Source organism: Podarcis filfolensis (assembly GCF_964270895.1).
Source record: "Podarcis filfolensis genome assembly, chromosome: 9".
NCBI classification, from domain to species: domain Eukaryota; kingdom Metazoa; phylum Chordata; class Lepidosauria; order Squamata; family Lacertidae; genus Podarcis; species Podarcis filfolensis.
Genome location: NC_139610.1, coordinates 10,669,154 through 10,696,465, shown reverse-complemented (window position 1 = coordinate 10,696,465; position 27,312 = coordinate 10,669,154). Strand labels below are relative to the sequence as shown.

Below are 27,312 nucleotides of genomic sequence, written 5' to 3'. Positions count from 1 at the left end.
GGAAGCTGCCCAGAATCCCCCCCCATGCCCCCTTGCTATGGGAATTCGCCCCATAACCCCACCACTGAGATGGACCTTCTTTTAGAACTATTGACTGGGCTGGGTGAGGTTGTAGGGCGGGGGTTGAGGGGGGGGCGGATATGGGAAACTCCGATGGAGAGGATGGGCTCCTTGCCTCCGATTGCGCAGGGTCGGTGGGTAGCCGGCGATTTCTTAAAACTCTCCTTTGGATGTATTATTCATGATACCAAAAAAGAAAGAAAGAAAAGCAGAAGAAGCGGGTGGGGGGGAGGATGAGGAGCTGGGGAGGGGAGCGGGAGGCCTCAGCGCTGATGTCAGTCCGGAGGAAGGAGCCTGAGCGCACAGCAGGATCCTGGGCGCTGCTTCCAGTGCTGCAGAGAGGGAGAGAGAGGGGGCAGCTTCAGGGTGCAGCATGCTGCCTGGCTCCCGTTCCAGCCTCTCCAGTAGCAGCGGCGGCGGCGGCGGCGGCTGCATTGCTCGGGCCACGAGCGCAGCAGGGCCAAAGGGGGACCACGCGGCGAAGGCGGCGGCCGAGGGCGCACGATGGCTAGCTGGCTGGGCAGCGGCTGTCTCTGGCTCCTGGCGTTGGCGTGCCTTCTGCAGCGCGCCCAGGTGAGGAAGCCGGTGCGGTGTCCCGCCATCTGCAGCTGCACCAAAGAGTCCATCATTTGCGTCGGAGCGGCGGCGGTGCCGCGGAGCCCCGGAGACATCAGCTCCTTGTAAGTCGAGCCAAGAAGGGTGATGGGTGGGTGGCTGGCGCGCAGCGCACGGATGGCACCAGACCTTCCCTTCTGGGGCGGCGCGTGTGCATGCTTTACTTGAGATTCCTGCATTGCAGTGGGTTGGGCTGGATGACCCTCGGGGGTCTCCCCCCCTTCCGACACTCACTCCGCGATTCTAGGATTCTGACGTTCAGAGGGTGTTAGAAAAAGCGCAGCACCAAACTTGCCCCCTCCGGCTGCTCCGTGCAAACAGTGCGCATGGGAAGGGAGGCGCCCGCCTGGCGTTTCCGTAGATGCCTGCGCGGTAGCTCAGCCGGAGATGTTGTTTTAGGGCGAGCAGAAGATGCTGCAGCAGCAGGCAGTTCCAGAGATGTCAAAAGACTGGAGAGGGGCGGGTGATGCGGGAGAAAAGGCCCAGCCTATGAAACTCAAAGAATTGGGGAGATGCAGTGAGTAAGTGGCCATGTTCTCACTAGAGGGGAAGAAATGATTTTCAGCTGGTCTGAACTATCTTGGAACAAATAGGATTCAGGGTCCTGGAAGTTGAGAGTGAGTTCACTGCCTTTGGTAATGTAGGACTTTTCAACTTGCATCGCTTTAAAATCTGCTAGGCTTTAAAAGCCTTCAGTCAGTCTTCAATTCTGTTTCACTCACTGATTGCTTCTGTTCAGTCATATGTCATCTGTATCTACAGCTATAGCACAAAGGCTCAAATATATTACAGTGCATATATGTAATAAGTAGGAAAATAAATCCATAATATAAGGGGACGAAGAAAGCAGATCCCGATTCACTTTTCAGACAGAGGCAGTCAAATGCACACAATATTTTGGATTAATTGATAAATACGGTGGAAGGAGACCATAGAAAACTTCTGGAGGAGCAGGTTAAGAACTGTAAGGAAGGTCATGGAAAAACTGTTAAGAAAGAGAGTCACAATGATGATGGTAATGCTCAAATAAGAAAAAAGTGTTGTAATTAGTTCCTATGGATTTCCCCTTGTATTTTTCCCCTCAGGAGCCTGGTAAATGGAACATTTTCTGAAATAAAAGAGAGAATGTTTTCACATTTGCCTTCCCTGCAGTTGCTGTAAGTATTAAATTTTTATATTTTATAAAAAGAGATGATCAAAGCTCTTGCCTGCGAAGAGGCATCCTGGGACTTTGAAATAACTGTTTCCAAATCACAGACTGAGACTCACGATTGGTGAACATTAATTTCTAAAACCACGTAAAGAGCTGAGGAGTCATAGCTTGGAAAGGAAAGGAAAGGTTAGTGCAGAATCCAAAATAAATTGACATGCGATTGTAAAGCTTATTCTCAAATCCAGTTTCTTCTTCTTTTTTTTTAGAGGAGCACATTACAAACACTTCTCTTGTTTGACATTTGTTTGAAGGATTATGCTAAAATAATGGAAGGAAATTCTGCTCCAACAGCAATGTTACATTATTGAGAGGCACCAAAAGAAACTGGATTCTTAAACACCACCACCACAAGCAACACCTTTTTAGTATTCCTACTTAACAGCTTCCTCCTTATATCTCTGCCATAACAGTATAATTCCCTATTTGGTTCCTTCCATATCCAAGTTGGCATGAGTATGCTTAGTTCCCACCATGCTTTTGAATCGCAATTTGCATTGTTGTCTCAAACTCCTTGGGCCTTCCTTTCTTCTGAGAAAGGGAAGCTGCCTCCCAGGCTCTCAGTCGTGGGTGGAAAGGAGACAAGAGCTTGCTTGATGGCTTGGCAGTTGCCAAAATCTACACCCCACACTGTAATTTTATCTTGGTTTGGGAATTGTTGGTGAAGTTGACTGAACAGCAGCTCCTGCCCACCTAACAACCAATGCAGATGACCTGGTGAACCAGCCACAAAACTTGCATGGCCCACAGACTGGAAAACAGGTCATGCATATGCTTCCAATTCTCTAGATGACTCTCTTGGGAGCAATGCGGTGAACTGCCAAGCCATGCAATCAATGCACTGTGTTACACAACAGTTAACAAAGGGATAGGCTGAGATTATTGTTGCGAACTGTGAAGATCAGCATCTTAACCTTCCTGTACGATAATATCCAATGCCCTTCAGGTTGTAAGTAATTGTGGTTGACTTTTGTCTGACTTTACTGAAACTTTTGCAATCCTTATCCATTTTATGATTTGCGGTTGCCGTAATATTTGCACTCCTGTTTTGTGATAACTGTATTTTTGTGTGTGTTTAACTAATAAAATGTAGAATTTTGCAAAAAGAATCAGCACAGCGCAGGCTGCAAGCACCAGCACATGCTCGTGACGCCATCAATTTGTGCTGACGTCAGTCGGCTTCTAGACAGACCTAGAAAGGTCTGCAAACACCTGCTGTAATCTGCTGGAGCCTTCTTACGAATTATAGTCCATCTTCCTGTATATAGTGCCCAGTTCTACCCAAATTGGAACTAGGAAATCCGGTCAAAATTTCAACTCTGGAAAGAATTCAATGGTCAGGGTAGAAATTAATGGTAACTGTGGAAAAGTGACAACAATATACCCTTAGAGTTTGTTGGTTCCACAGGCACCTCTGTCCTAGCCTGTCCCTCTGTGGACTTTTGGTCTACAATTGCTTTACACCAGGAAGAGAGCTGGATTATACCCATCTGAGGATAAGGACGGCAGCACCCAACTTTGCTTCCCTTTCCCTTGAGGGGGGAGAGAAGCCCCAAGAAATGTGTTTATGGCCTGAAAGGTGGGAGAGTCCCTGTAGATTTGCAGTGTAGGGACGCGGGTGGTGCTGTGGGTTAAACAACAGAGCCTAGGACTTGCTGATCAGAAGGTCGGTGGTTCGAATCCCCGCGACGGGGTGAGCTCCTGTTGCTCGGTCCCTGCTCCTGCCAACCTAGCAGTTCGAAAGCACGTCAAAGCGCAAGTAGATAAATAGGTACTGCTCTGGTGGGAAGGTAAACGGCGTTTCCATGTGCTGCTCTGGTTCGCCAGAAGCGGCTTAGTCATGCTGGCCACATGACCCGGAAGTTGTATGCCGGCTCCCTCGGCCAATAAAGCGAGATGATTGCGCTGCAATCCCAGAGTCGGCCATGACTGGACATACCTAATGGTCAGGGGTCCTATTACCTTTACCTTACAGAGTTGTAGTGCAATTATGTTCTTTTATGCATTTCTGCTGCACTGGGCTCACTAGGATGAGCTACTCTTTTCTAGTAGTCATAGATTCTGTTCCTCTTATTCTGCTATCCAGTGTGGCAAGACCAACCCCCTTTTTTAATCCAATAGTGTTGTGTCTTGCCACTCTGCTCTTCCAAGGTGGTTCTGGCTTGTTCTATCGAGGTTCTGAGAGCATTTTCCATACAAATCATTATATCAACATTCATATTAATATTTTCTATGGTTATTAAACGATGACCGTATTTTGGCATTGATTTTTTTTTTGTAATGTTTTACTCAGCTCTCTGTCTTTTTAAACTATAAAACATTAAACGACACTATAGGAATCCAAGTCAGCAGGAATGCTAAATGAATGTTTGACAGTGATGTAGAACTGTGACTAATCTATCCATCAACCAACCAACCCTTTCAATGCATTCCATCGTGGCTTCCCAACACTCTGCCACACCCCAGAAACAGAACCCAGGGTACAGCTGTGCAGGCAGACGGGGGAGGCAGAACACCCAGTGAGGTGGCCATAATCCATCATTCAGCTGAGTTGACCTCTCCCTCCTCCAGCTGCCACCACAAGGCTACCTAAGGACCATCTTGCCCTGAAAGGGGGTGGGGGGTGGGAAGACAGAACAGCCTGGTGAGTTGCCCAAATTTTATCTCCTGGTGTTCCAGCTAAAGTAGCCTCTCCCCGAACCACCAGCCCATGGCTACACAAAAAACATCTTGCCCTAGGAGAGGAGAGATCTAACTATATCCTAAATAATTTTTTTTTAAGCCTATATTTAAAATACAGTCATACCTTGGGTTGAAGTAGCTTCGGGTTGAGCGTTTTCAGGTTGCGCTCTGCGGTGACCCGGAAGTAATGGAACGTGTTACTTCCAGGTTTCGCTGCATGCGCAGACACTCAAAATGATGTCGCGCGCATGCGCGAAAGTGGCGAATTGCAACCCGCGCAGACGCAGGTTGCGTTCGCTTCAGGATGCGAACCGGGCTCCGGAACGGATCCTGTTCGCATCCAGAGGTACCACTGTAAATGGCTATCACTCATTCCTATGGGGGGAAGTAAATCACTGCACTTGACGACAACATTCTGGTGGGCCACCAACATCCCCAGTCCCTCTAAAATTGAGGTGACCTAGCTATCACATACAAGGCACATCCTGGAAGGGAGCAAGGTTCCACTTTCTCCACTTCCTGCCATTCACAAAGTTGAAAGATTAAGGACAGGAAAAAGGAAGTATTTCTTCATGGAGCACAGAAGGCAGTGGTGGCCACCAAATCCTATGGTTTTAGAAGGGAATTGGACAAATTCATGGAGGAGAACGCTAGCGGTGGCTACTAGCCAGAATGGCTGTGCTCTGCCTACACTGTGAGAGGCAGTATGCTTCTGAATACTAGTTGCTGGAAACCACAGGAGGGGAGCCTTTACTTTGAAAAAAATAGAGTTTTGAAAGCAGGCCAGTCACCGGACTACTCCAGCTAGGAATAATGGAATAGGACTCTGGTTCTATTTTGTTGGTTTTCGGAACTGGGGCCATGATTAAGAGGGACGGCCGGGGGCATTCGTATTGTGCCGCTAGAGGTGAAATTCTTGGACCGGCGCAAGACGAACCAGAGCGAAAGCATTTGCCAAGAATGTTTTCATTAATCAAGAACGAGAGTCGGAGGTTCGAAGACGATCAGATACCGTCGTAGTTCCGACCATAAACGATGCCGACTAGCGATCCGGTGGCGTTATTTCCATAACTTACCTTTGTTGATATCTACAGGAGCCTGGCTAAAGGAACTTTAAAGACTGAATCTTCCTTTTGGACACAATTTGAATGAGTTTTCTGTTTGTGGCTTCTGTAGCAGATCTTGTACACAGCTCTCTCAATTTCTGGATTATTAATATAAGATTTAGAACGTAGAATGGTTTGGTAGCATTTTGTGTGCCGCTTATATGCTGCTTACTTTATACTGGCCTTCCTACTCGTGGGCTTCCCACAGGTAGCTGGCTGGTTGCTGTGTGCTGGACTAGATGGGACATTGGCCTGATCCAGCAGGCTCTTAGTCCTACTACCTACAGAGTCGGGACGCGGGTGGCACTGTGGTCTAAACCAGTGAGCCTAGGACTTGCTGATCAGAAGGTCGGTGGTTCGAATCCCTGAGACAGGGTGAGCTCCCGTTGCTCAGTCCCTGCTCCTGCCAACCTAGCAGTTCAAAAGCACATCAAAGTGCATGTAGATAAATAGGTACCACTCTGGTGGGAAGGTAAATGGCATTTCCGTGGGCTGCTCTGGTTCGCCAGAAGCGGCTTAGTCATGCTGGCCACATGACCCGGAAGCTGTACGCTGGGTCCCTCGGCCAATAAAGCGAGATGAGCGCCACAACCCCAGAGTCGGTCACGACTGGACCTAATGGTCAGGGGTCCCTTTACCTTTTACTACCTACAGAGTCATATTTGATAACAAAGCAATGCATGCTTAGTTGCACCAAAGCAGGGTGAGAGAGTATTAAACGCTCACTGATGACTTGTTAATGGTTCTTTTTATGCATTCTGAAGAAACTGACTAAGGGAAATTCAGCTTTGTCTAGCATTTCTTCACAGTGCTTTAAATTGTATGGTGGCCTTTTAAAAACATTCCCCCTCCCCTTAATGTTTGCATTCCATTTTTTAGACTGCTGAATTCTAACTCATTTACTATCATACGGGATGATGCCTTTGGTGGTCTGTTCCATCTCGAGTACTTGTAAGTTTCTTCTTTTGTTTATTGTAGTAAACTAAGATTTCTTAAATGGATGAAGCTACTCTGATGATTTACCAGTACACTGTCCCTGAAGGAAATGTTCTTTGCTCTAGATGACATTACGTGTTGTGACTCAGGCGGGGCAAGCGAATGCGTGTGAACATTCTCATATTTCTGCTTTCCACTGCAAGATATAATGTGCATACGAGGAACTAATACAATTCCCCAACTGGAGCTGCCTGAGCTCCAGAAACAGGGAGCTCTCGTGCATTTCTCCTCAGGAAATGTACATGAATTCCCATTTAGCACATTGCAACTTGCAGTGGAAAGCTGACGCGCAATATTACTTGCCTTTCTCTTTCTTCAGCACTTAACGTCTAATTATTTCCAGAGGGCTAGCTATGCTTGTCTGTTTCAGCAAAACCAACAGTCTTGCGGCACCTTCAAGTTTGCTAGTCTTTAAGGTGCCACACAGCTCTTTGTCGTTAAGCACTGTATAAGGTTTTGCACAAAACTGGAGAAGTTATAGCTTACTTTGAACATGTATTTTGTGTTATGTTTCATGTGTTAAGGGTCAGGACTCCATGCACTGCAAAGGGGCTTTGAATTGTCTTTTCACAAACAACAGGCCCCCTACCATGTCACATTAGAAACTGCTTTTAAAACTGAAGGGACTTTCAAAAGCAGATTGTGATAGGGCATGGGGTGGGGTGTCTGCTGTTGTTTTAAAAAAAATCCCACTGATCATGTTCAAGCCCTTTGGTGTGCCTGAAGTAGCTCTTTGGATCCCAGCCAATGTGATAATGATTAAGAGCTGGTGATAAATTGGGCACCTCATTCCAGCTGAGACATATTGTGTGTGGACTCAATAGGAGAGCATTTAAAGCTCACGAAATGTGCCGAATTACTGTGAGTTGAATGAGGGAGTTTCACAGAAAAATGGGAAATTTGACCCAAACAAATATATGTTTTCTAAGCGCAGTCATAAAGGGACGTGGGTGGCGCTGTGGTCTAAACCACTGAGCCTCTTGGGCTTGCCAATCAGAAGGTTGGCGGTTCGAATCCCCACAATGGGGTGAGCTCCCATTGCTTGGTCCCTGCTCCTGCCAACCTAACAGTTCGAAAGCACGTCAAAGTTCAAGTAGATAAATAGGTACCTCTCCGGCGGGAAGGTAAACGATGTTTCCGTGCACTGCTCTGGTTTGCCAGAAGCAGCTTAGTTATACTGGCCACATGACCCGGAAGCTGTCTGCGGACAAATGCCGGCTCCCTCGGCCTTTAGAGCAAGATGAGTGCTGCAACCCCAGAGTCGTCTGCGACTGGACCTAACGGTCAGGGGTCCCTTTACCCTTGCCTAAGCGCAGTCATGTGCTCTGTTGCATCCCAGTTGGTGCATTTCCCCCTCTGTACCATAGAATTAATGTCAAAAGTAGCAAATAAGGAAGACAGGAATAGCTATACCCCTTAATATTACCACTGCATGGTACTGTTGCTGTTTACATTAAAAAAATGGAAACACAGCCTCAGCTGTGGTGTGTCATCAGCCAATGCGGCCCTTCGCCACACTTACTTCACTAGCCTCTTAGAACCAGGTGCCTTCTGATTAAACAAAAAAGATGACTCCCCACCTTCTCACTGACCTCCTTTTCATTCTATATCCTAACCACAAAATCAAAATGCTCACATGCATATATCTCATGCTGCTTCAGAAGGCCAATCCATATTACATATGGTTTTGATTAAGTTAATGCCACGATGACAAGGCAGGGTTACAGATTGGGTGCAAAAAGCAAATGTATTCCCTCTGCCCAAACTTGATTTATACTGTTCCTCCATAACAAAGATCCAACCCAATTCATATTTTAAATGTGACAAACCCTTGATTTTATGCCAAATAGTCTTAATTTGTTGCTGGGTTGTTGTTGTTTTTTATAAGAAATCGATTTTAGTGACGTAGCCTACTTTAGCTGTGCTTTACACATTTTATGAGCGTCTTTGTATGGTGCTTTGAGTTGTTTATGTAATAAAAAAAGTAAGGTATAAATGTTGAAATCAGGAAGTCCTTTTCACTCCTACTGATTTCAGTAGGAGAGATAATCACATGGTTTAATATCTCCCATTGGAACCAGTGGGACTTAAAAGTTCTGGGTCATGAATTTCCTTTTATATTGGTTATATATTATATATATTAGAAAATTATATATATATATATAATTTTATATAGTAGAATTTTGCAGCTTCAACTCAGGAGAGTGGGGTTACAAATGTGTGAAGAACTATAACAGCACAAGCCTATGCATGCTTACTCAGAAGTATGTCCCATTATATTCACTGGGGTTTACTTTCTAGGTGTCCATAGGAGTACAGCTGGGAAGGCAATGTATTCATTATGCTGCAAGCTCCTGGTTTCCTTCATTTCTTTTGCACCTAGTGCCTCTTAAAAAAATATGTTTACAGTTTTCTTCCAAACACAAAAATGTGGCCAAATGCTTGTGCATTGAAACAACACCAGTCCAACATGGTGATGTTATGAATGTAGGCCAAGTGGGGGGAAAAGCCACTGTCTAGTTGGGGCTATTTAAGCAGTATATATGTGTGGGACGCGGGTGGCGCTGTGGGTTAAACCACAGAGCCTAGGGCTTGCCGATCAGAAGGTCGGCGGTTTGAATCCCTGCGATGGGGTGAGTTCCCGTTGCTCGCTCCCTGCTCCTGCCCAACCTAGCAGTTCGAAAGCACGTCAAAATGCAAGTGGATAAATAGGCACCGCTCCGGCGGGAAGGTAAACGGCGTTTCCATGCACTGCTCTGGTTCGCCAGAAGTGGCTTAGTCATGCTGGCCACATGACCCGGAAGCTGTATGCCAGCTCCCTTGGCCAATAAAGCGAGATGAGCGCCGCAACCCCAGAGTCGGCCACGACTGGACCTAATGGTCAGGGGTCCCTTTACCTTTACCTTTATGTCTGACTCACAGGGGCAGTTGTTACATGACAAGCAATAAAAGCATATTGCAGCCTGACCCAAAGTCTAGCAAGAGCCCGGCTGCTCACACAAACCTCCTGAGGGCGACTCTCGTGTGTGCCCTGAAATGAGCAGTTTGGTTAATGGAGGCTTTTGTTAATCAGACCACATCAGACACTTAAGCCAAGAAAAGGGGAATAATTGGTGCTATTTTTATAGAAAAAGAGGTGCCGGAACTCGTGGCAACGGCCCCCACATGAGAGGTGCCAGAATAGAGTTCCAGCAAGTTCTGTCTGGGGAAAAAGTCCTGGGAATAATGCTGTTCACGTTTTATTCAGTATTTGCTTTTGTTCTTCTGCCAGACGAACTGAAACATTCTCTTTAATGTGTGTCTTTCAATCAAATCTTTCTGCATAGATTTATTGAAGGAAACAAGGTAGAAACCATTTCAAGAAACGCTTTTCGTGGCCTTCGAGATTTGACACACCTGTAAGTCTTTTAATGCTGCTTTGAATTATTTATATCTTGCCCCAAACTAGATTTTCCAGTACCTGCACTGTAGGTACAGCTATGGCATTTTTCTCACTTCACTACATAAGCTGCAGTGGGCTGTGCAAAAATGTGAAACAAGAAATGTTCTAGCCCTCATTGTTGGATAAAGTCATTTTTTTTTTTTGTTAAGACTAAAGAATCAAATGAACCTAGAATAGGTGGTGGGAGGCAATGTATTCTGTGTTCTTCGTGTGCTCTACAAGACACTTAGATTGCAATCACCTCATGGTTTACATATGAAGAGAAACACATTGTGTGGAGTCAATTTGAGGGGTGTTTCTTTCATGGTAAATGATTACAGTCATACCTTGGGTTTAAAGTTGCTTCAGGTTGAGCATTTTCGGGTTGCACTCCGCAGCAACCCAGAAGTAATGGAACACATTACTTCCGGGTTGCGCCACTCGTGCATGCGCAGATGCTCAGAATGACATCGCACGCATGCGCAGAAGCAGTGAATCACGACCTGCGCAGACGCGGATTGCGTTCTCTTCAGGATGCGAACGGGGCTCCGGAACGGATCCCGTTTGCATCCAGAGGTACCACTGTATTAGTGTCATAAGACAATGTCTGAATATTTCACAGCTGGTTCAAAATATAAACTATTTCGTAATGTGGGGAGTAAACGTGTCACATTTTGCAAGAGTCCCAGACAAGCCTGGCATTTAGCAACATCATTAGGCATCAGCTGGGGGCCCTGCACTGGTCAAAAAGGTTGGGTCAGGGGTCTCCGACTCACCAACCCAGAACACCAGAAATTGCAAATCAACATGATAATTTTAAATATCCTTATCTGCATGTTCCAACATATGCACAAGGCAACATGTATGTCTAATTACTTGCCCTCCTCTTCATTTCTGGACCCAGTGAGAAGCAGGAAGAGCCATAATGGCTGCTCAGGGGCTAAATGAAGCAGCCAATGAGCATTACTTTTTGAAAGCAGGAGAAACTTGTTCCTAAAGTTGATTGTGTGAGGGATGTGTGAGGCATGTGGCCTAGAAGGAGTGAATGCAAATTCAACGGGCTCATTACTGTACTTAAAATATGTAATTCTATATGCAACCTTTGTAGGTGTACTTCCTTCATCCTAAGCCACAAAAACAGAACGAAATCTGTTTGATGGCACCTTGAGACTAGTTTTTGCAAAGCTTGTTTTTACAAACTTATAAACAAGAGCAGCGACTTTCTATTCTCATGAATTAAGTCAGGAGTGTTTAGGATTTCCATTAACGTTCAAGGGTTTTACGTAATTCATTCATAATCCTATTAGTCATTGTCAACATTGGGAATTGGGCATCATCCAAAGGTTAACATTAGCTAAGTGCTGCTCTATTTAGTGATTATCATCTCTTCAACTATTTTAACACCTAACTTTACTTTTTCCAGTTCTTTGGCCAATAACCAGATTAAAGCTTTGCCAAGGGATGTCTTCAGTGATTTAGATTCTCTGATTGAACTGTAAGTAAAGCCAACCAAACTATTTGTAGTGTTGTTATTGCATGCCTGTCCTTGTGTGGGTTTCTAAACTCTGAGTTTGGAATTTGGAATATTGTTTCTAGTCTGAACTGATTCTGAAAACAAATACATCAACTGGCACTTGCTTTCTGGTAGCCTGATTCCAGATTGCCAAGTGAAATATTTTTCATTACCTTTTTGCTAACGTTCTCATGACAGCAATAGTCATGGTAATTAATTCTTCTGCATGGGTGCTTTATCTAACATTTGGATGCATGTGACCACCAACTTTTAAATTATATATTGCTAAGTAAATATATATGTTCTCAAGTAACATGTACATCACTTGAGTTGCCATCTCTCAATTATTCAACACTTGGTGACTGAAAGCTGAATATATGAAATGACCCCACAAAAGAATGTGCCCTTATCCGACACAAAGAAATGTTTGCAAACTAGGGGCATTTGCACATTTTACCAAACTTTTTTCAGATCTCACTTAGAATTACAGCCCATTGACAGCATTTCCAGTGTACTTCTGGACAAATCTGATGTTAAATTGAATTACTTTGTTACTTTCCTCCATATTTCTTTTAAACCAAAAGCAGTACAGTGGTACCTCGGGTTAAGTACTTAATTCGTTCCGGAGGTCCGTACTTAACCTGAAACTGTTCTTAACCTGAAGCACCGCTTTAGCTAATGGGGCCTCCTGCTCCACCGCACCGCCGGAGCACGATTTCTGTTCTCATCCTGAAGCAAAGTTCTTAACCCGAAGTACTATTTCTGGGTTAGGGGAGTCTGTAACCTGAAGCGTCTGTAACCTGAAGCGTATGTAACCCGAGGTACCACTGTATTGACAAGCTGCCACTCAGGACTGAAGAAGGGCATGTAGAGATAGGCTGCTTAACTCTTGCCTTCATGCTATCTTTCAACTCAAAATTGCCCACCTTGCAAGGGGAAAGATATGGGGATCCTTCATCTTTTCACCCAAGCATGGGAAAGTAGCTGGGCGTGTATGCGGACAAAATGCAGGAATGGAAAGGGTTTAGCAGCCCCCTTCCCCTTCCCCCTCCAGCTGATCTTCGGTTCTCCATTCCAGTCTCTGGGAAAAACAAATAAGGAAGGAGGGTTGGAAAAGAGAACCGCAAGGTCTAGTACAGTGGTACCTCGGGTTACATACGCTTCAGGTTACGTACACTTCCGGTTACAGACTCCACTAACCCAGAAATATTACCTCGGGTTAAGAACTTTGCTTCAGGATGAGAACAGAAATCATGCAGCGGTGGTGCGGCGGCAGTGGGAGGCCCCATTAGCTAAAGTGGTGCTTCAGGTTAAGAACAGTATCAGGTTAAGAACAGACCTCCAGAACGAATTAAGTTTTTAACCTGAGGTACCACCGTATAGTTGACTGACTGGTTTCGAAAAAGTATAAGTGAATCAGGGACGCAACCCTCACAGCCATACTCTGTTTCCAGTGTCACACCAGTCACAATGGCCTAGTTTAAGCGCTTATTCAACAGTGCATTTTTGTAAAAGTGCAGATATACCAAAAGCCGCATTCAGCAGTAACCTTTTAGAGATCTACTTGGGAAGAGGCTCTGTTCCAAAATTGTAAATGTACTCAAAGGTTTATTTGCGTGGTCTGGTTTTGTTTTTTTAAATGTCGCTAGAAGTACTTGTGATATTTTGTGGTTTATGCCACGAACAGCTGGCATGATGGGGCAGGGAAGTGCGATGGTGGAGGCTGGGGCTATCCGGGTGCCCCACTCTGATAAGCAGCAGTGATGCTGGTGTCAGGAGAACAACACTGTACCACTACACCAGCCGCTCCTGGGTTTCTGCCAACCTAATATTACCAAAAATCATAACACAGGAGGAAATAAATAAATGACTCTCCCATACAGGAAATCTATATTGCATTTACAGTGGTACCTCGGGTTACAGACGCTTCAGGTTACAGACTCTGCTAACCCAGAAATAGTACCTTGGGTTAAGAACTTTACCTCAGGATAAGAACAGGAATCGCACGGCAGTGGTGCGGCAGCAGTGGGAGGCCCCATTAGCTAAAGTGGTACCTCAGGTTAAGAACAGTTTCAGGTTAAGAACGGACCTCCAGAACAAATTAAGTTCTTAACCTGAGGTACCACTGTACAGTGCTGCCACACCGCCAAAGCACGATTTCTCTCCTCATCCTGAAGCAAAGTTCTTAACCTGAAGCACTACAGTGGTACCTCAGGTTACATACGCTTCAGGTTACATACACATCAGATTACAGACTCCGCTAACCCAGAAATATTACCTCGGGTTAAGAACTTTGCTTCAGGATGAGAACAGAAATTGTGCTCCAGCGGCACAGCAGCAGCAGGGGCCCCATTAGCTAAAGTGGTGCTTCAGGTTAAGAACAGTTTCAGGTTAAGAACGGACCTCCAGAATGAATTAAGTACTTAACCTGAGGTATCACTGTATTTCTGGGTTAGCAGAGTCTGTAACCTGAAGTGTATGTAACCTGAAGTGTATGTAACCCGAGATACCACTGTACTAGATAGATAGATAGATAGATAGATAGATAGATAGATAGATAGATAGATACAGTGGTGCCCCGCAAGACGAATGCCTCGCAAAACGAAAAACGCGCAAGACGAAAGGGTTTTTCGGTTTTTGCGTCTCTTTGCTAGACGATTTTCCCTATGGGCTTGCTTCGCAAGACGAAACGTCTTACGAGTTCTTGCAAGTTTGTTTCCTTTTTCTTAAAGCCGCTAAGCTGTTAATAGCTGCTAAGCCGCTAAGCCGTTAATAGCCGCTAAGCCGCTAATAGCCGTGCTTCACAAGACGAAAAACCGCAAGACGAAGAGACTTGAGGAACGGATTAATTTCGTCTTGCGAGTCACCACTGTAGATAGATGGATGATAGAGTGCCTTTTCCTCAGGGCAACATGCATGCTGTCAATCATCTCACCCACATTTTACATTTACTACAACCCTGTGAGGTAGCTGACACTGAGAGAGAAAGTCCAAGGTTACCCATATAAGAGTTCATTGGAGGAAGTGGGTAATAAAAATATGGTAACCTTCAGCTACCAATATAATAATCCTTGGAAAGTATTATATTAGATCTCATAAATAATGGGAAACGATTGTTCCAACAAATAAATAAGTATGTTCTTTAGGTTATGCACAATATACTTTGTGACAGCTTGTATTCACAGATATATTTACAGCATAGAGTTATCTCAACAATTTTGCAGCATGTTACCATCTAATATGTATTCCTCCTGTACAACATCCATTCATTTCAACATCACCACCTCCCCACCCCATGTAGAAAGCAGGGTTTGTGGGCTGTCAACTTTTTGACCAGAATCAGTTTTGAACTGTTCTAATGTTCTTTGAATTAAATATTACAAGTAACTTGAAGAAATATTTGACTGTTGGCTCGATAACAACCTTTTCAAATCTGTTTATTTTATTTTTATGTGTCCTTTTAGAGATTTAAGGGGAAATAAGTTTGAATGTGACTGCAAAGCCAAGTGGTTGTTTTTGTGGTTAAAGATGACAAATTCCACTGTTTCTGATGTCCTGTGTGTTGGTCCAGCAGAATTTCAGGACAAGAAGTTAAATGATGTCTCAAGTTTTGATGATGAATGCACCACTACAGGTATATTTTATAGCAAATGAATAATGAGAAGTGTGAGCTATGCAAGTCCACAAACCAAGAACGCTGATAAGGTGTTTTCCCAGACCGTTGTTCTGTTAGCATTGACATAAATGTCCTATTTTTAATTGTCTCATTTTATTATTTACATGGAAAGTGATGACAGATTAGTTAAAAAGCTAATACTTATTTCTCAAAAATCCACTCCTTTGTGTATAAAACGTTCTTCTTTTACCTAATTCTTAATCTTCTCCTACATCCCTGCTTGCTGACACCTTCTGTTCTGTTGTTTTTCTGAAACACTTACTAGTAAGGCCTAGTAAGCCTTACTTCGGATTAAACATATGTAGTATTGCATTGTTAGAATGGATTTGTCTTCCTGGATTTGCTCAGACGAAGGAAGGTAAGACAAGACTAATGGTAGAATTAAAGGTTATGGACAACATGGCTCTGTTGGCAAAAACCGTGATCTAGTGTCTCATTCCCAGTAGCATGTAGTGACACAATTACCCTGTGTCATCACTCCACCACAACTGTATATTTTCCCTCTCTTGCTAGTGGCAGCTAATGTAGAGAAGTGGAATGGGGAAACAGTTTAGGGACCACATGCTATGCAATGCGTCTCGCTCAGGGCACAGGGGAGAACTAAATATAGACAGTGATGTTTTCAACACCAACCCCGCGTCCTTCTCATAGAATCATAGAGTTGGAAGAGACCACAAGGGCCATCGAGTCCAACCCCCTGCCAAGCAGGAAACACCATCAGAGCACTCCTGACATATGGTTGTCAAGCCTCTGCTTAAAGACCTCCAAAGAAGGAGACTCCACCACACTCCTTGGCAGCAAATTCCACTGTCGAACAGCTCTTACTGTCAGGAAGTTCTTCCTAATGTTTAGGTGGAATCTTCTTTCTTGTAGTTTGGATCCATTGCTCCGTGTCCGCTTCTCTGGAGCAGCAGAAAACAACCTTTCTCCCTCCTCTATGTGACATCCTTTTATATATTTGAACATGGCTATCATATCACCCCTTAACCTCCTCTTCTCCAGGCTAAACATGCCCAGCTCCCTTAGCCGTTCCTAATAATAATAATAATAATAATAATAATAATAATAATAATAATAAATTTTATTTATATCCCGCCCTTCCCAGCCGAAGCCGAGCTCAGGGCGGCTAACAACAATCAAATAATCAAACAATCAAATAAACCAACATTCTAAAAATATTTCATTATAAAAATTAAGGCATCGTTTCCAGGCCTTTGACCATTTTGGTTGCCCACATCTACTTCTGTCACATCCACTACATCTTCTGTCACATCTACTTCAACTTTAAGTTCTCCGTTTTGCTGGTATGAACCTGGATTCAAAGAATGGGCAGCTTTTTCACCCTGCATGTGAGGTCAAAGCTTCAAGTGCCATTTAATAAATAATAATAATAATAATAATAATAATAATAATAATAATAATAAAGGCGATGGCAAACCTGGACAGCATCTTAAAAAGCAGAGACATCACCTTGCCAACAAAGGTCCGTATAGTTAAAGCCATGGTTTTCCCAGTAGTGATGTATGGAAGTGAGAGCTGGACCATAAAGAAGGCTGATCACCGAAGAATTGATGCTTTTGAATTATGGTGCTGGAGGAGACTCTTGAGAGTCCCATGGACTGCAAGAACATCAAACCTATCCATTCTGAAGGAAATCAGCCCTGAGTGCTCACTGGAAGGACAGATCCTGAAGCTGAGGCTCTAATACTCTGGGCACCTCATGAGAAGAGAAGACTCCCTGGAAAAGACCCTGATGTTGGGAAAGATGGAGGGCACAAGGAGAAGGGGATGACAGAGGACGAGATGGTTGGATAGTGTTCTTGAAGCTACGAACATGAGTTTGACCACACTGTGGGAGGCAGTGGAAGATAGGAGTGCCTGGCGTGCTCTGGTCCATGGGGTCACGAAGAGGCGGACACGACTAAACGACTAAACAACAAAGAATAGCAGCATCCCCCCCCCCCAATAGAATAGTAGGAGAAGGAAATTCTTGGCAAGTCATTCACATACCTTGGACATCAAAAAACTCTCCCTGCCCCCCCCCCATTTGTTCAGGTTTCATAATGGCAAAGGGCTTTGTGCTCTCCAGCATTTCAAGAGCAAACTGTCAGAGCTGAGAAATCTTGTTTAGGGGGTGATATAAAAGTAGATTAGTCTTACTATAAACTCCCAAGACAAAATGCGAAATGCAAGTAAGGAGGCAGGAAGATTTAAGCACTCAGTGGGAAATCTTAAGAGTGCCAGAAAATGTACCAAAAGTAAAGACTGAAATAAACTGACATCAAAATGAGAAAGGATTGAAATTTCCCTGGAGTGTATGAAGAAAAAGTGTATATGCATAGGCAAAGCCTGTTGCTATTGGTATGTCTTTACTTTTTGTAGAGGACCATGGTTTGTTGTTGTTTAGTTGTTTAGTCGTGTCCGACTCTTCGTGACCCCATGGACCAGAGCATGCCAGGCACTTCTGTCTTCCACTGCCTCCCGCAGTTTGGTCAGACTCATGTTGGTAGCTTCGAGAACACTATCCAACCATCTTGTCCTCTGTCATCCCCTTCTCCTTGTGCCCTCCATCTTTCCCAACATCAGGGTCTTTTCCAGGGAGTCTTCTCTTCTCATGAGGTGGCCAAAGTATTGGAGCCTCAGCTTCAGGATCTGTCCTTCCAGTGAGCACTCAGGGCTGATTTCCTTCAGAATGGAGAGGTTTGATCTTCTTGCAGTCCATGGGACTCTCAAGAGTCTCCTCCAGCACCATAATTCAAAAGCATCAATTCTTCGGTGATCAGCCTTCTTTATGGTCCAGCTCTCACTTCCATACATCACTAATGGGAAAACCATGGCTCTGGGAAAAACATCATGCTTAGTTAGGCCCTTCCTTCCTTCCTTCTGCCAGGCAAGGAGGGCGTCTGTCTAACAGGCAATGTTAATGTCTGTCTAGCAAATACTTTGTATGTAGGAGTTGGTGATCAACATTTTTTATTGCTTCTATTATGATGCTCATGCTTCAGTTTTTAAATTACTCCCCATCTGTATTTTTAGACTTTAAAAAATTTGGACAGTTTTACACAAACACAAATCTCTCACATCATGCTTGTTGTTGTTTAGTCGTTTAGCCATGTCCGACTCTTCATGACCCCATGGACCAGAGCACGCCAGGCACTCCTGTCTTCCACCGCCTCCCGCAGTTTGGTCAAACTCATGCTGGTTGCTTCAAGAACACTATCCAACCATTTCGTCCTCTGTCATCCCCTTCTCCTTGTGCCCTCCATCTTTCCCAACATCAGGGTCTTTTCCAGGGAGTCTTCTCTTCTCATGAGGTGCCCAGAGTATTAGAGCCTCAGCTTCAGGATCTGTCCTTCCAGTGAGCACTCAGGGCTGATTTCCTTCAGAATGGATAGGTTTGATGTTCTTGCAGTCCACGGGACTCTCAAGAGTCTCCTCCAGCACCATAATTCAAAAGCATCAATTCTTTGGCGATCAGCCTTCTTTACGGTCAAGCTCTCACTTCCATACATCACTACCGGGAAAACCATAGCTTTTACTATACGGGCCTTTGTTGGCAAGGTGATGTCTCTGCTTTTTAAGGACCATGCTTAGGCCATGCAATTATTATGAGTGGTGTATCAACAATGGTAAACTAACTGTTGCGTGTTTAGTAGAGTTACAGCTTCTGTCATTTACTTCTCCAGAAGTGTGTAGTGATTATTTTGAGTTCAGTGGGGGATGTGCATAAATACTGGTGACTGTTAGATTTCACATGATGGTGTGAAGATTCTTTACTAACAGGGGTCTTCTGCATTGACCGGTCAACATGCCTAGTCTTCCAAGTGCTGTTGAGGTGTATGTACAGGTAGACAATGTCAACCAGAAAGTATGTATACTGGTATGTCAACATAAATAGGAGATTGGGCCTGGCTGTTGCGCAGAACTGACACAAATGCCGTGCTTATTCGCTGAACCATGTTCTGATACTTTCACATTCTCTAGCATTTGCTGACCGTTATCTTCACTCACCAGACCATGTGTAAAATTCCCCGTTGATGCTGTTGGTTGGTGCACATTCTCCTAGTGCCTTCCTGTGAATGTGCAGGTGCAGGTGCAGGTGATTACCTGTGTTTATATACATTCACCAATTCATTGATGCTGCATACCTAGTTTGAGGCCGTAGTTAAGATCATATTCTGTGAGTTGCGATTCTCTGGTTCAAGACCTGACTCAACCATGTGGGATGTCTTTAAGCAAGTAACTATCTCTCACCGAAGGGGCGCGGGTGGCGCTGTGGGTTAAACCACAGAGCATAAGACTTGCCGATCAGAAGGTTGGCGGTTCGAATCCCCACGATGCTCCCCCACGTTGTTCCCCCACGATGTTCGAATCCCCACGTTGCTCAGTCCCAGCTCCTGCCAACCTAGCAATTTGAAAGCATGTCAAAGTGCAAGTAGATAAATAGGTACCACTCAGTTGGGAAGGTAAACAGTGTTCCCGTGCGCTGCTCTGGTTCGCCAGAAGTGGCTTAGTCATGCTGGCCATATGACCCGGAAGCTGTATGCCGGCTCCCTCAGCCAATAAAGCGAGATGAGCGCCGCAACCCCAGAGTCGGTCACGATTGGACCTAATGGTCAGGGGTCCCTTTACCTTTACCTCTCACCACCACTACTGCTCATGGGCATAATATATTGGCCTACTATGCTGTAAGGATTATGGAAAATGCAGGGAAAGTAGTAATATAAATACTAAAAAAAATGTTTATATTTACTCCATGCATTGTAACCTGTAAATATCACACAGCAAACTTCAGGCTGGTGGCCTGTAGTCTTTGGTGGGTTGAAACTTGCATAGTAACTGATCAAAGGCTTTTTGACCATGGTGGTCAGAGGGGCATCATCTGGCCACACCGTTGTTACTTCAACTGATGATCAGCTACACATGAGAGTGTTGGATAAAATCAGCGAAATGTGTTCTAGTTTTCGAAAAAACTGCAGGAGAAGGAAAATGCTGAGAAAGCAAAGCAATTCTATTAGTGAAGGAACAATCTGACGGCCCACCTCTGGAAAGGAAATGCATTTTTTAATAGAGTGTTCCAGCAGTGTGAAGTGACATTCTTTAGAATCCATACTGTGAAACAAATTGCTGGGATGCCCTCCTTTGCTACTGACTTCTGTCATTTCAGAGCAAACTGGATACATCATTTAAGACTTTCCTTTTCAGAGTCCCCCCACAAAAGGGTAGGACCATCTGTATATATTAGTTAATTCAAAATTTCAAACTTTAAGACTTACAAGATACTGTAGGTATCAGAAACCAGAAGAGGCACAGAGGATATAGTCACAGAAAGGCACAGTGTGTGGAAACATGTGTCTTTTAGCACATAATATATCATTGGAGTTAAGACCAAAATTATGTAGGACATTGTCAGACTCATGTCTTTAACTGTGCAGGTCTGCTTCTGATCAGGTGAAAGTGACTTCAAGTGAAAAAAAGGAGTAAGGTAAAGGTAAAGGGACCCCTGACCGCTAAGTCCAGTCGTGGCCGACTCTGGGGTTGTGCCGCTCATCTCGCTTTATTAGCCGAGGAAGCCAGCATACAGCTTCCGGGTCATGTGGCCAGCATGACTAAGCTGCTTCTGGTGAACCAGAGCAGCGCACAGAAACGCCGTTTACCTTCCCACCGGAGCGGTACCTATTTATCCACTTGCACTTTGACATGCTTTCGAACTGCTAGGTGGGCAGGAGCAGGGACCGAGCAATGGGAGCTCACCCCATCACGGGGATTCGAACCGCCGACCTTCTGATTGGCAAGTCCTAGGCTCTGTGGTTTAACCCACAGTGCCACCCGCGTCCCCCCCCCAAGGAGTACATGGGTTTAAATTCATACTTCATTCTGCTGTTTCCCCCCTCGAAGACTGTTCCCCAAAGTAATTTTTCCAAGCCAGGGTTTTCCAGAGAGAAATCAGCACAACGTGTCTGTTTTATGTTTTCTGCCATGTTCAGTTGTAACATTTTTTGTTGTTTTTAATTACAAACATTTCTTTTCAGATTTTGTGGTTCATCAGATTTTACCCTACCAGTCAGTTTCAGTGGACACATACCACTCAAACAATGACGTGTATGTCGCTATTGCCCAGCCCAGCATGGAAAATTGCATGGTGCTAGAATGGGATCACATTGAGAAGAACTTCAGGAGTTATGACAACATTACTGGTAAAAATGAACACATAATTCTTATTTGTTATATTACTTAATTGATTATTAGTGTCTTTTTTTTAAAGTATCCGAGTATCAAGAAAAAATGCATATTTAAAAGAATATCTCTTGCTGATCTCTGCTGAATTTAGGTTGGGTCCATTGAAAAATAAAAAATAGTTTAGTCTAGTTCGCTAACAAAATGGTTATCATTATGATGGATAGAATATGAGTTCATATATTGCAGGATCCTCAGAGGGTCACAAGATGCCACACTCTAGTTTGACCAAGAAATGGAATGCAAAGCAGAGCTATGCAGCAATAAGTAAACTTGATTCTTCAGTATGGAGTACAGTAACTCTATAGACCAAAGCAGATGAAATGTTAGAGATCAAATCTCTTTTAACTCTTAAAAAAACAAAAAGCAACCCTCAGCATCAGAGGTGGGGGGGATTAAATTCAAACCTTGGAACTTAGATAGGGGGTATTAACCTTGCCATACTTTTTCTCAATATAGGGGGACAGGGCTTCCAGACTGTCACTATTTTGGGGTGGGATTCAATCATATACTGGCAAATTCAGGGTATGCAATTAAAGTTGATGGGCATTTTTATGCAACAACCCAGCTTGACCCAAATACTGGATATATATTTTTGCTCTAAAGGAAGCGATACAAAGATACACTGGACAGTGTGCTTGATTTGACACAATGTCATCTGACCTCCCCATAAGCAAATTAGAATGAACGCTCATCAGATAGCCAATGTCATCTAATCTCCCTGCAATTCGAGGTGGTGCCATCATAGTCTTAGAGAGACAGCCCCAAATATTGTTGTTTGGCCCTGCCCAGATCAACCAAGCATTCTTTGCCCCTCTTACCTTGAGTCCTCCTCCTGAAGGTTTGAGCTGGGTGTTTTTTGGTCTCCAACCAAATCTTCATGTTCCCTCATACAAACACTTTGCTCGCACCTGTGAGGAGATGAGGCAAGAGCAGCAACAAAATTGTTGCTTAGAATTGTAGAGTTGGAAGGGACCTTGAGGATCTGTGCAGGTCCGGGGGGGCGGGGTTACCGTGCAGCGCGGTCCATGTCCGGTCTGAGGCTGAAGCAGGGTCCAAGGCAGGGAGTCAGGCGTGGTCAGGAACTCTGGTAGAAGAGCAGGACAGGGTGCTGGCAGGAACAGGTAACCAACAATGTTGCTCCCGCAATAGGGCAGCCCCAGTCCACAGGTGATTCGCCTCTCCTGGCCTGGAGGCGAGCACTCCTCCTGTGAGAACTTAGTTCCCTCCGCCTCTCTGCCCTGAGCCTCTGCATCTCAGGAGAGGGTGGAGGGTTACTGGACCCAGAGGCAACCTCACCTTCCCCTGACAGGGCTGGGAGAGGAGCACCTGCAGGCAATGGGTCCTCGATCACCTCCGGAGCCAGAGTGGATTCAACTGGTGTCTGCTTCTGAGGATCTGGCACAGGTGAGGGCCCTTCAGGTTCAAGCCCCTGCCCCAGCTCAGCCGGCCCTGGAGGCGGGGACTCCTGTGCAGGCTGGGATTCCACAGGTTCAGCCTCTGAATCAGATTCCCAGGCCATCACAGGATCATCTAGTCGAACCACCTGCAATGCAGGAATATGCAGCTGTCCTATTTGGGGACTGAACCTGCAACCTTGGCATTATCAGCACCACGCTCTAACCAACTGAGCTATCCAGGCTGATGCGCTTGAGAAAAATGAATCACAAACCTTTGTAATGAAAGATGCTCCATTGCATTTATTCATTGACTTCTTTCACTTCATAGGATTCTATTAATTTGGCAAGTAGGAATCCACAATGGCCAACTCAAAATGTTAGTCAATGACTTCCTGCCCCTTTCTTCCTTCCATTTCCACCTTAAGACATGATGGTGATGTTTTCTTCAAATCTTCTCCTTCCCTTCCCATTCTATTCTTCCTTTACACATGACAGCTCAAAACAAGCCCTGCTCCATGTTACTAGTTGCTAGATAATAAATGACAGTATGATGCTTATTGAACTGCATTAGGTCTGATTATGGTAAACAGGCCCCTTAGCATGCAAGAAACTGTTCCAATTCACTGTCATTCCCCATGCTCCTGGGGACACCTCTGCCAAAAAATCTAGACTCTGAACTAAAGTAGGGAGGTCTGAACTGATCTATCCTTTTACGTCTTAACTAGACTTTAGGGCAGAGATAGGGGAAATTGTAACTCATGAGCAACCTTTTGGGAGCCTTATGCCAGTAGAGAGTGGGACCAGAGGCAAAAGTAGATGGAGCAATGGGTGTGTACAGTACAGCAGGCAACACAAATGTCATGGGTTTACTTACTTACTTACTTACTTACTTACACACACACACACACACACACACACACACACACACACTCCTCTTCATCCTCTATCCAAGGAAGCAATAAGTATTATTGTTGTTTAAGGACAGATTTCAGCCAAGCCAAATACTCATTTCTGGACATTTAAAGCATTCCTGACACCAATGATTAAAAACAATCACGGACATATTGTCACAGTTGCTTCATTCGCTGGGCATTTACCGTATTTTTCGCTCTATAGGACGCACTTTTTCCCCTCCCAAAATTAAGGGGAAATGTGTGTGCGTCCTATGGAGCGAATGCAGGCTCCTTGGCTTCAGCGATAGCAATGCGAAGCCTCCGAAGCGCAGAGGGAGCGCTCCCTCCGCACTCCTTGGCTTCGCGTTGCTTCAGGGATAGCCGCCTGAAGCCTTTGGAGCACAGCGGGACCTCGTGCTGTGCTCCAAAGGCTTTGGGTTCCTTTTGCTGAAGCTGGGAGAGCAAGACTCTCCTGGCTTCAGCAGAGAGGGAGAGCTGTGCAGCGCCCCTTCAGTGAAGCGGGAGGAGAAATGGAAGGGGCTCTGTTTCTCCTGCTGCTTCGCTGAAGGGGCGCTGAGCAGAGAGGGGGAGAATTTTTTTTCTTGTTCTCCCCCTCTAAAATAAGATGTGTCCTATGGTCGGGTGCATCCTATAGAGCGAAAAATACGGTTGGCGTTCCATGCATGGTTTGCTACAGTTCAAGCAAGTGGAGTGCTGTAGGATTTCATGAGAGTCTGAAAGAGGAGCTGAGCCTTTTGAAAATGGATGGGATTGAAACAACATGCATGTGCCCGGTTTTTATGAACACTGACTCTGTAAAACTCCTTAAGGCAATGTGCCCTTTGGTAGAGGTGGAAGACTCAGCCAAAGCATTAATGGAAGGAATACTTACTAACCAGAAAATGATTTTTGTTCCACGGTGGGCCACATTTCACCAACTTATGAAGTGTTTGCCAGAACGTGCTTACAATACCGTCACGAATGCCATCATGTTGTTTCAAATTATTTAAATGATTGGTTAATTCCACAATATGATGGGGGGGAAGGATGGCTATAGTAAGGGGTGTAGCTCAGGGCTATATAGAGAGATTTGAGGGCTGCATTCAGTTCCCCCTCCCTAGGGGACTGTTGGGACACATCCCTTAGAAGGGTGGATCCCTTATTGCCCTGCAAGGTCAGGTTCTTCACAGGATGGGGGAGTGAAGAAGCATCTGGATCTCTTCAGGATCATTTTAAGTGAGCTGGTCAAGCCAAGACCAAAGGAGTGAGACAACACTGCAAGCCAGAGAGACAGACTGATTTTTGTTTCTGTGGGCAGGTGAGGAAAATGTAGTATGAGAAGCAGGTAGTGGGAACTAGAATCTTATAATAACTATGCAGTTAGGAATACACCGAGGCAAAGCAGACACTGTCAGCTGCGCTCCGTATTTGCTGTGTTCTGCAGACCAAGTCAGCTAACAGAAAATGGAGTTTTGACTGGGGACAGCAAATGGCAATAACCAGTTGCACTGGGCATGGGATGGTGCAAGACCAGTAAAGCTGATTTGGCACAAGAAGGAGGCCCGTAGTTTTAGACACAGTCCATTTATTTACATACTACATATGACAAGGGACGCGGGTGGCACTGTGGGTTAACCTCAGAGCCTAGGACTTGCCGATCAGAAGGTCGGTGGTTCGAATCCCCACACTGGGGTGAGCTTCCGTCACTTGGTCCCTGCTCCTGCCAACCTAGCAGTTCGAAAGCACGTCAAAGTGCAAGTAGATAAATAGGTACCACTCCGGCGGGAAGGTAAACGGCGTTTCCGTGCGCTGCTCTGGTTCGCCAGAAGCGGCTTAGTCATGCTGGCCACATGACCCGGAAGTTGTACACCGGCTCCCTTGGCCAGTAAAGCGAGATGAGCGCCGCAACCCCAGAGTCGGCCACGACTGGACCTAATGGTCAGGGGTCCCTTTACCTTTTTACATATGACAAACTCAGAATGTATTATGCTCAAAGCAATTCACGAAGGAGACAGTTTAAGATCAGTGTTTAATAAGTAAACAGAATACACTGCAATATACCATATACATTTTAGCAATTACAATTTATTTTTCACATATCAAAACATACCAACATGTCAGTTAACAGTATCCGGTACCATTAATACTAGCATTGTACCCAAATTAATGCACCTAGCAATAAGAAAGCTTACCCACACCAAACTAAGAGCTAAAAAGGAGAAAAATAATACAAAGTCAAACTAATCTTTTTTTTTTAACTGAGAAGCAAAGCAGCTAGTAAGCCTGATCTTTATTAAAGCTGTTGCAACAGGATCTCCCCCCACACGCAGGAGAGAGGAGGAGAACCCTGAACCATGCACACAAGTCCTTATATAGACTTTTGAACTAACTGCTCACCCTGGAGCCCCAAACCACCCCTCCATACATCATAAATACATCACAGAAGGGGTGTAGCCCAAGACCACCTCCAGTACATCATACATACATCAGAAGGGACGGACTAAAACAGAATCCTGAGTGTGTTGTTTATCTCCTGTCTGCCAGGTTACCTGATTGGATTACCTGGGCATCCTGGCCACTCTTTTGTTATAACTACCAGTACTCAATTCCTGAATCCAGGCCACAGGCTCACGCTATTCCAGGGGTCAGCAAGGCTTATCGGGCATGCCAGATCACTCCCACAGATATCCTCTGTGGGCTGGGCCAGCGCAGCGCAATGCCGGAAATTGCACCTGCGCATGTCTGCGGCGCTGGAAATTGCTTCTGCGCAGAAGCGATTTCCAGAGCCACAGAAGAGAGTCCCTGCGCTGCGCTAAGTCGAACTACTCTTAGCCTCTAACCAAGCATGCTACATCACTATGCACAAATGCAACCGAGATGTCCCAATTAAAAGGGACACTTTTTCCACATGAGACCCCCTCCCCTCACTTGACCCCACCTCTAGCTTTGAAAGAGAAGGCACAATAACCACAAGGCACTTCAGACAACCCACCCTGTTATAGAAGGAAGCCCTTTTCTCACCAGGTTCCTGTATCCTGAACCAAAACTCACCCTCATGGAAAAACTCTGGTTCTAGACAGCACAGCACCAGAAGAGGCAAGATGGAGAAAACATCTCCCCTGCCAAAGGTTCTCACTGAGCTGTATTAGATGGTCTAGCTCACCCTCAAAGTGCTTTTGCTCCCAGAAGATCTGTGGTCTGAGCTTGACAAAGAGTTTTTAAGAGGTTGACATTGCAATCCTATTGAGTTCATGGGACTTATTCACAGGTAAGTGTCCAGGATTGCAGCCAAGGAATTGTTCAGCACTGCCTGTTTGGTGATTCTCAACTCATATTTTCATTGACCTTTCACTTGAAAAAAGCAAATACAAAACATCATGTTTGTTGTTTGTTCAAGTTAGTAAATTTATGGTGTTTAGGTGAAGCTTTAAAAAAAATGTTGGGTGTTGTAGAAAGATGATGTTCCCCTTAGCAAGGAACAGGAAGTAGGTTGCTGTATGGAT

At 44.9% G+C, this 27,312-nt stretch overlaps 1 protein-coding gene across 1 annotated transcript in view; it reads left to right on the top strand.

Moving 5' to 3' along the window:
* The first annotated feature begins 320 nt into the window (after positions 1 to 320).
* The window catches only part of LGI2 (leucine rich repeat LGI family member 2), a 30,479-nt gene continuing 3,487 nt past the window's right edge, over positions 321 to 27,312 (top strand). The window contains exons 1-7 of the mRNA XM_083630514.1: positions 321 to 740; positions 1,761 to 1,832; positions 6,553 to 6,624; positions 9,996 to 10,067; positions 11,514 to 11,585; positions 15,068 to 15,237; positions 21,312 to 21,476. Of these exons, the coding sequence (XP_083486640.1) occupies positions 565 to 740; positions 1,761 to 1,832; positions 6,553 to 6,624; positions 9,996 to 10,067; positions 11,514 to 11,585; positions 15,068 to 15,237; positions 21,312 to 21,476 (799 nt within the window). The 5' untranslated portion in view covers positions 321 to 564. The remainder of the gene's footprint in view (positions 741 to 1,760; positions 1,833 to 6,552; positions 6,625 to 9,995; positions 10,068 to 11,513; positions 11,586 to 15,067; positions 15,238 to 21,311; positions 21,477 to 27,312) is intronic.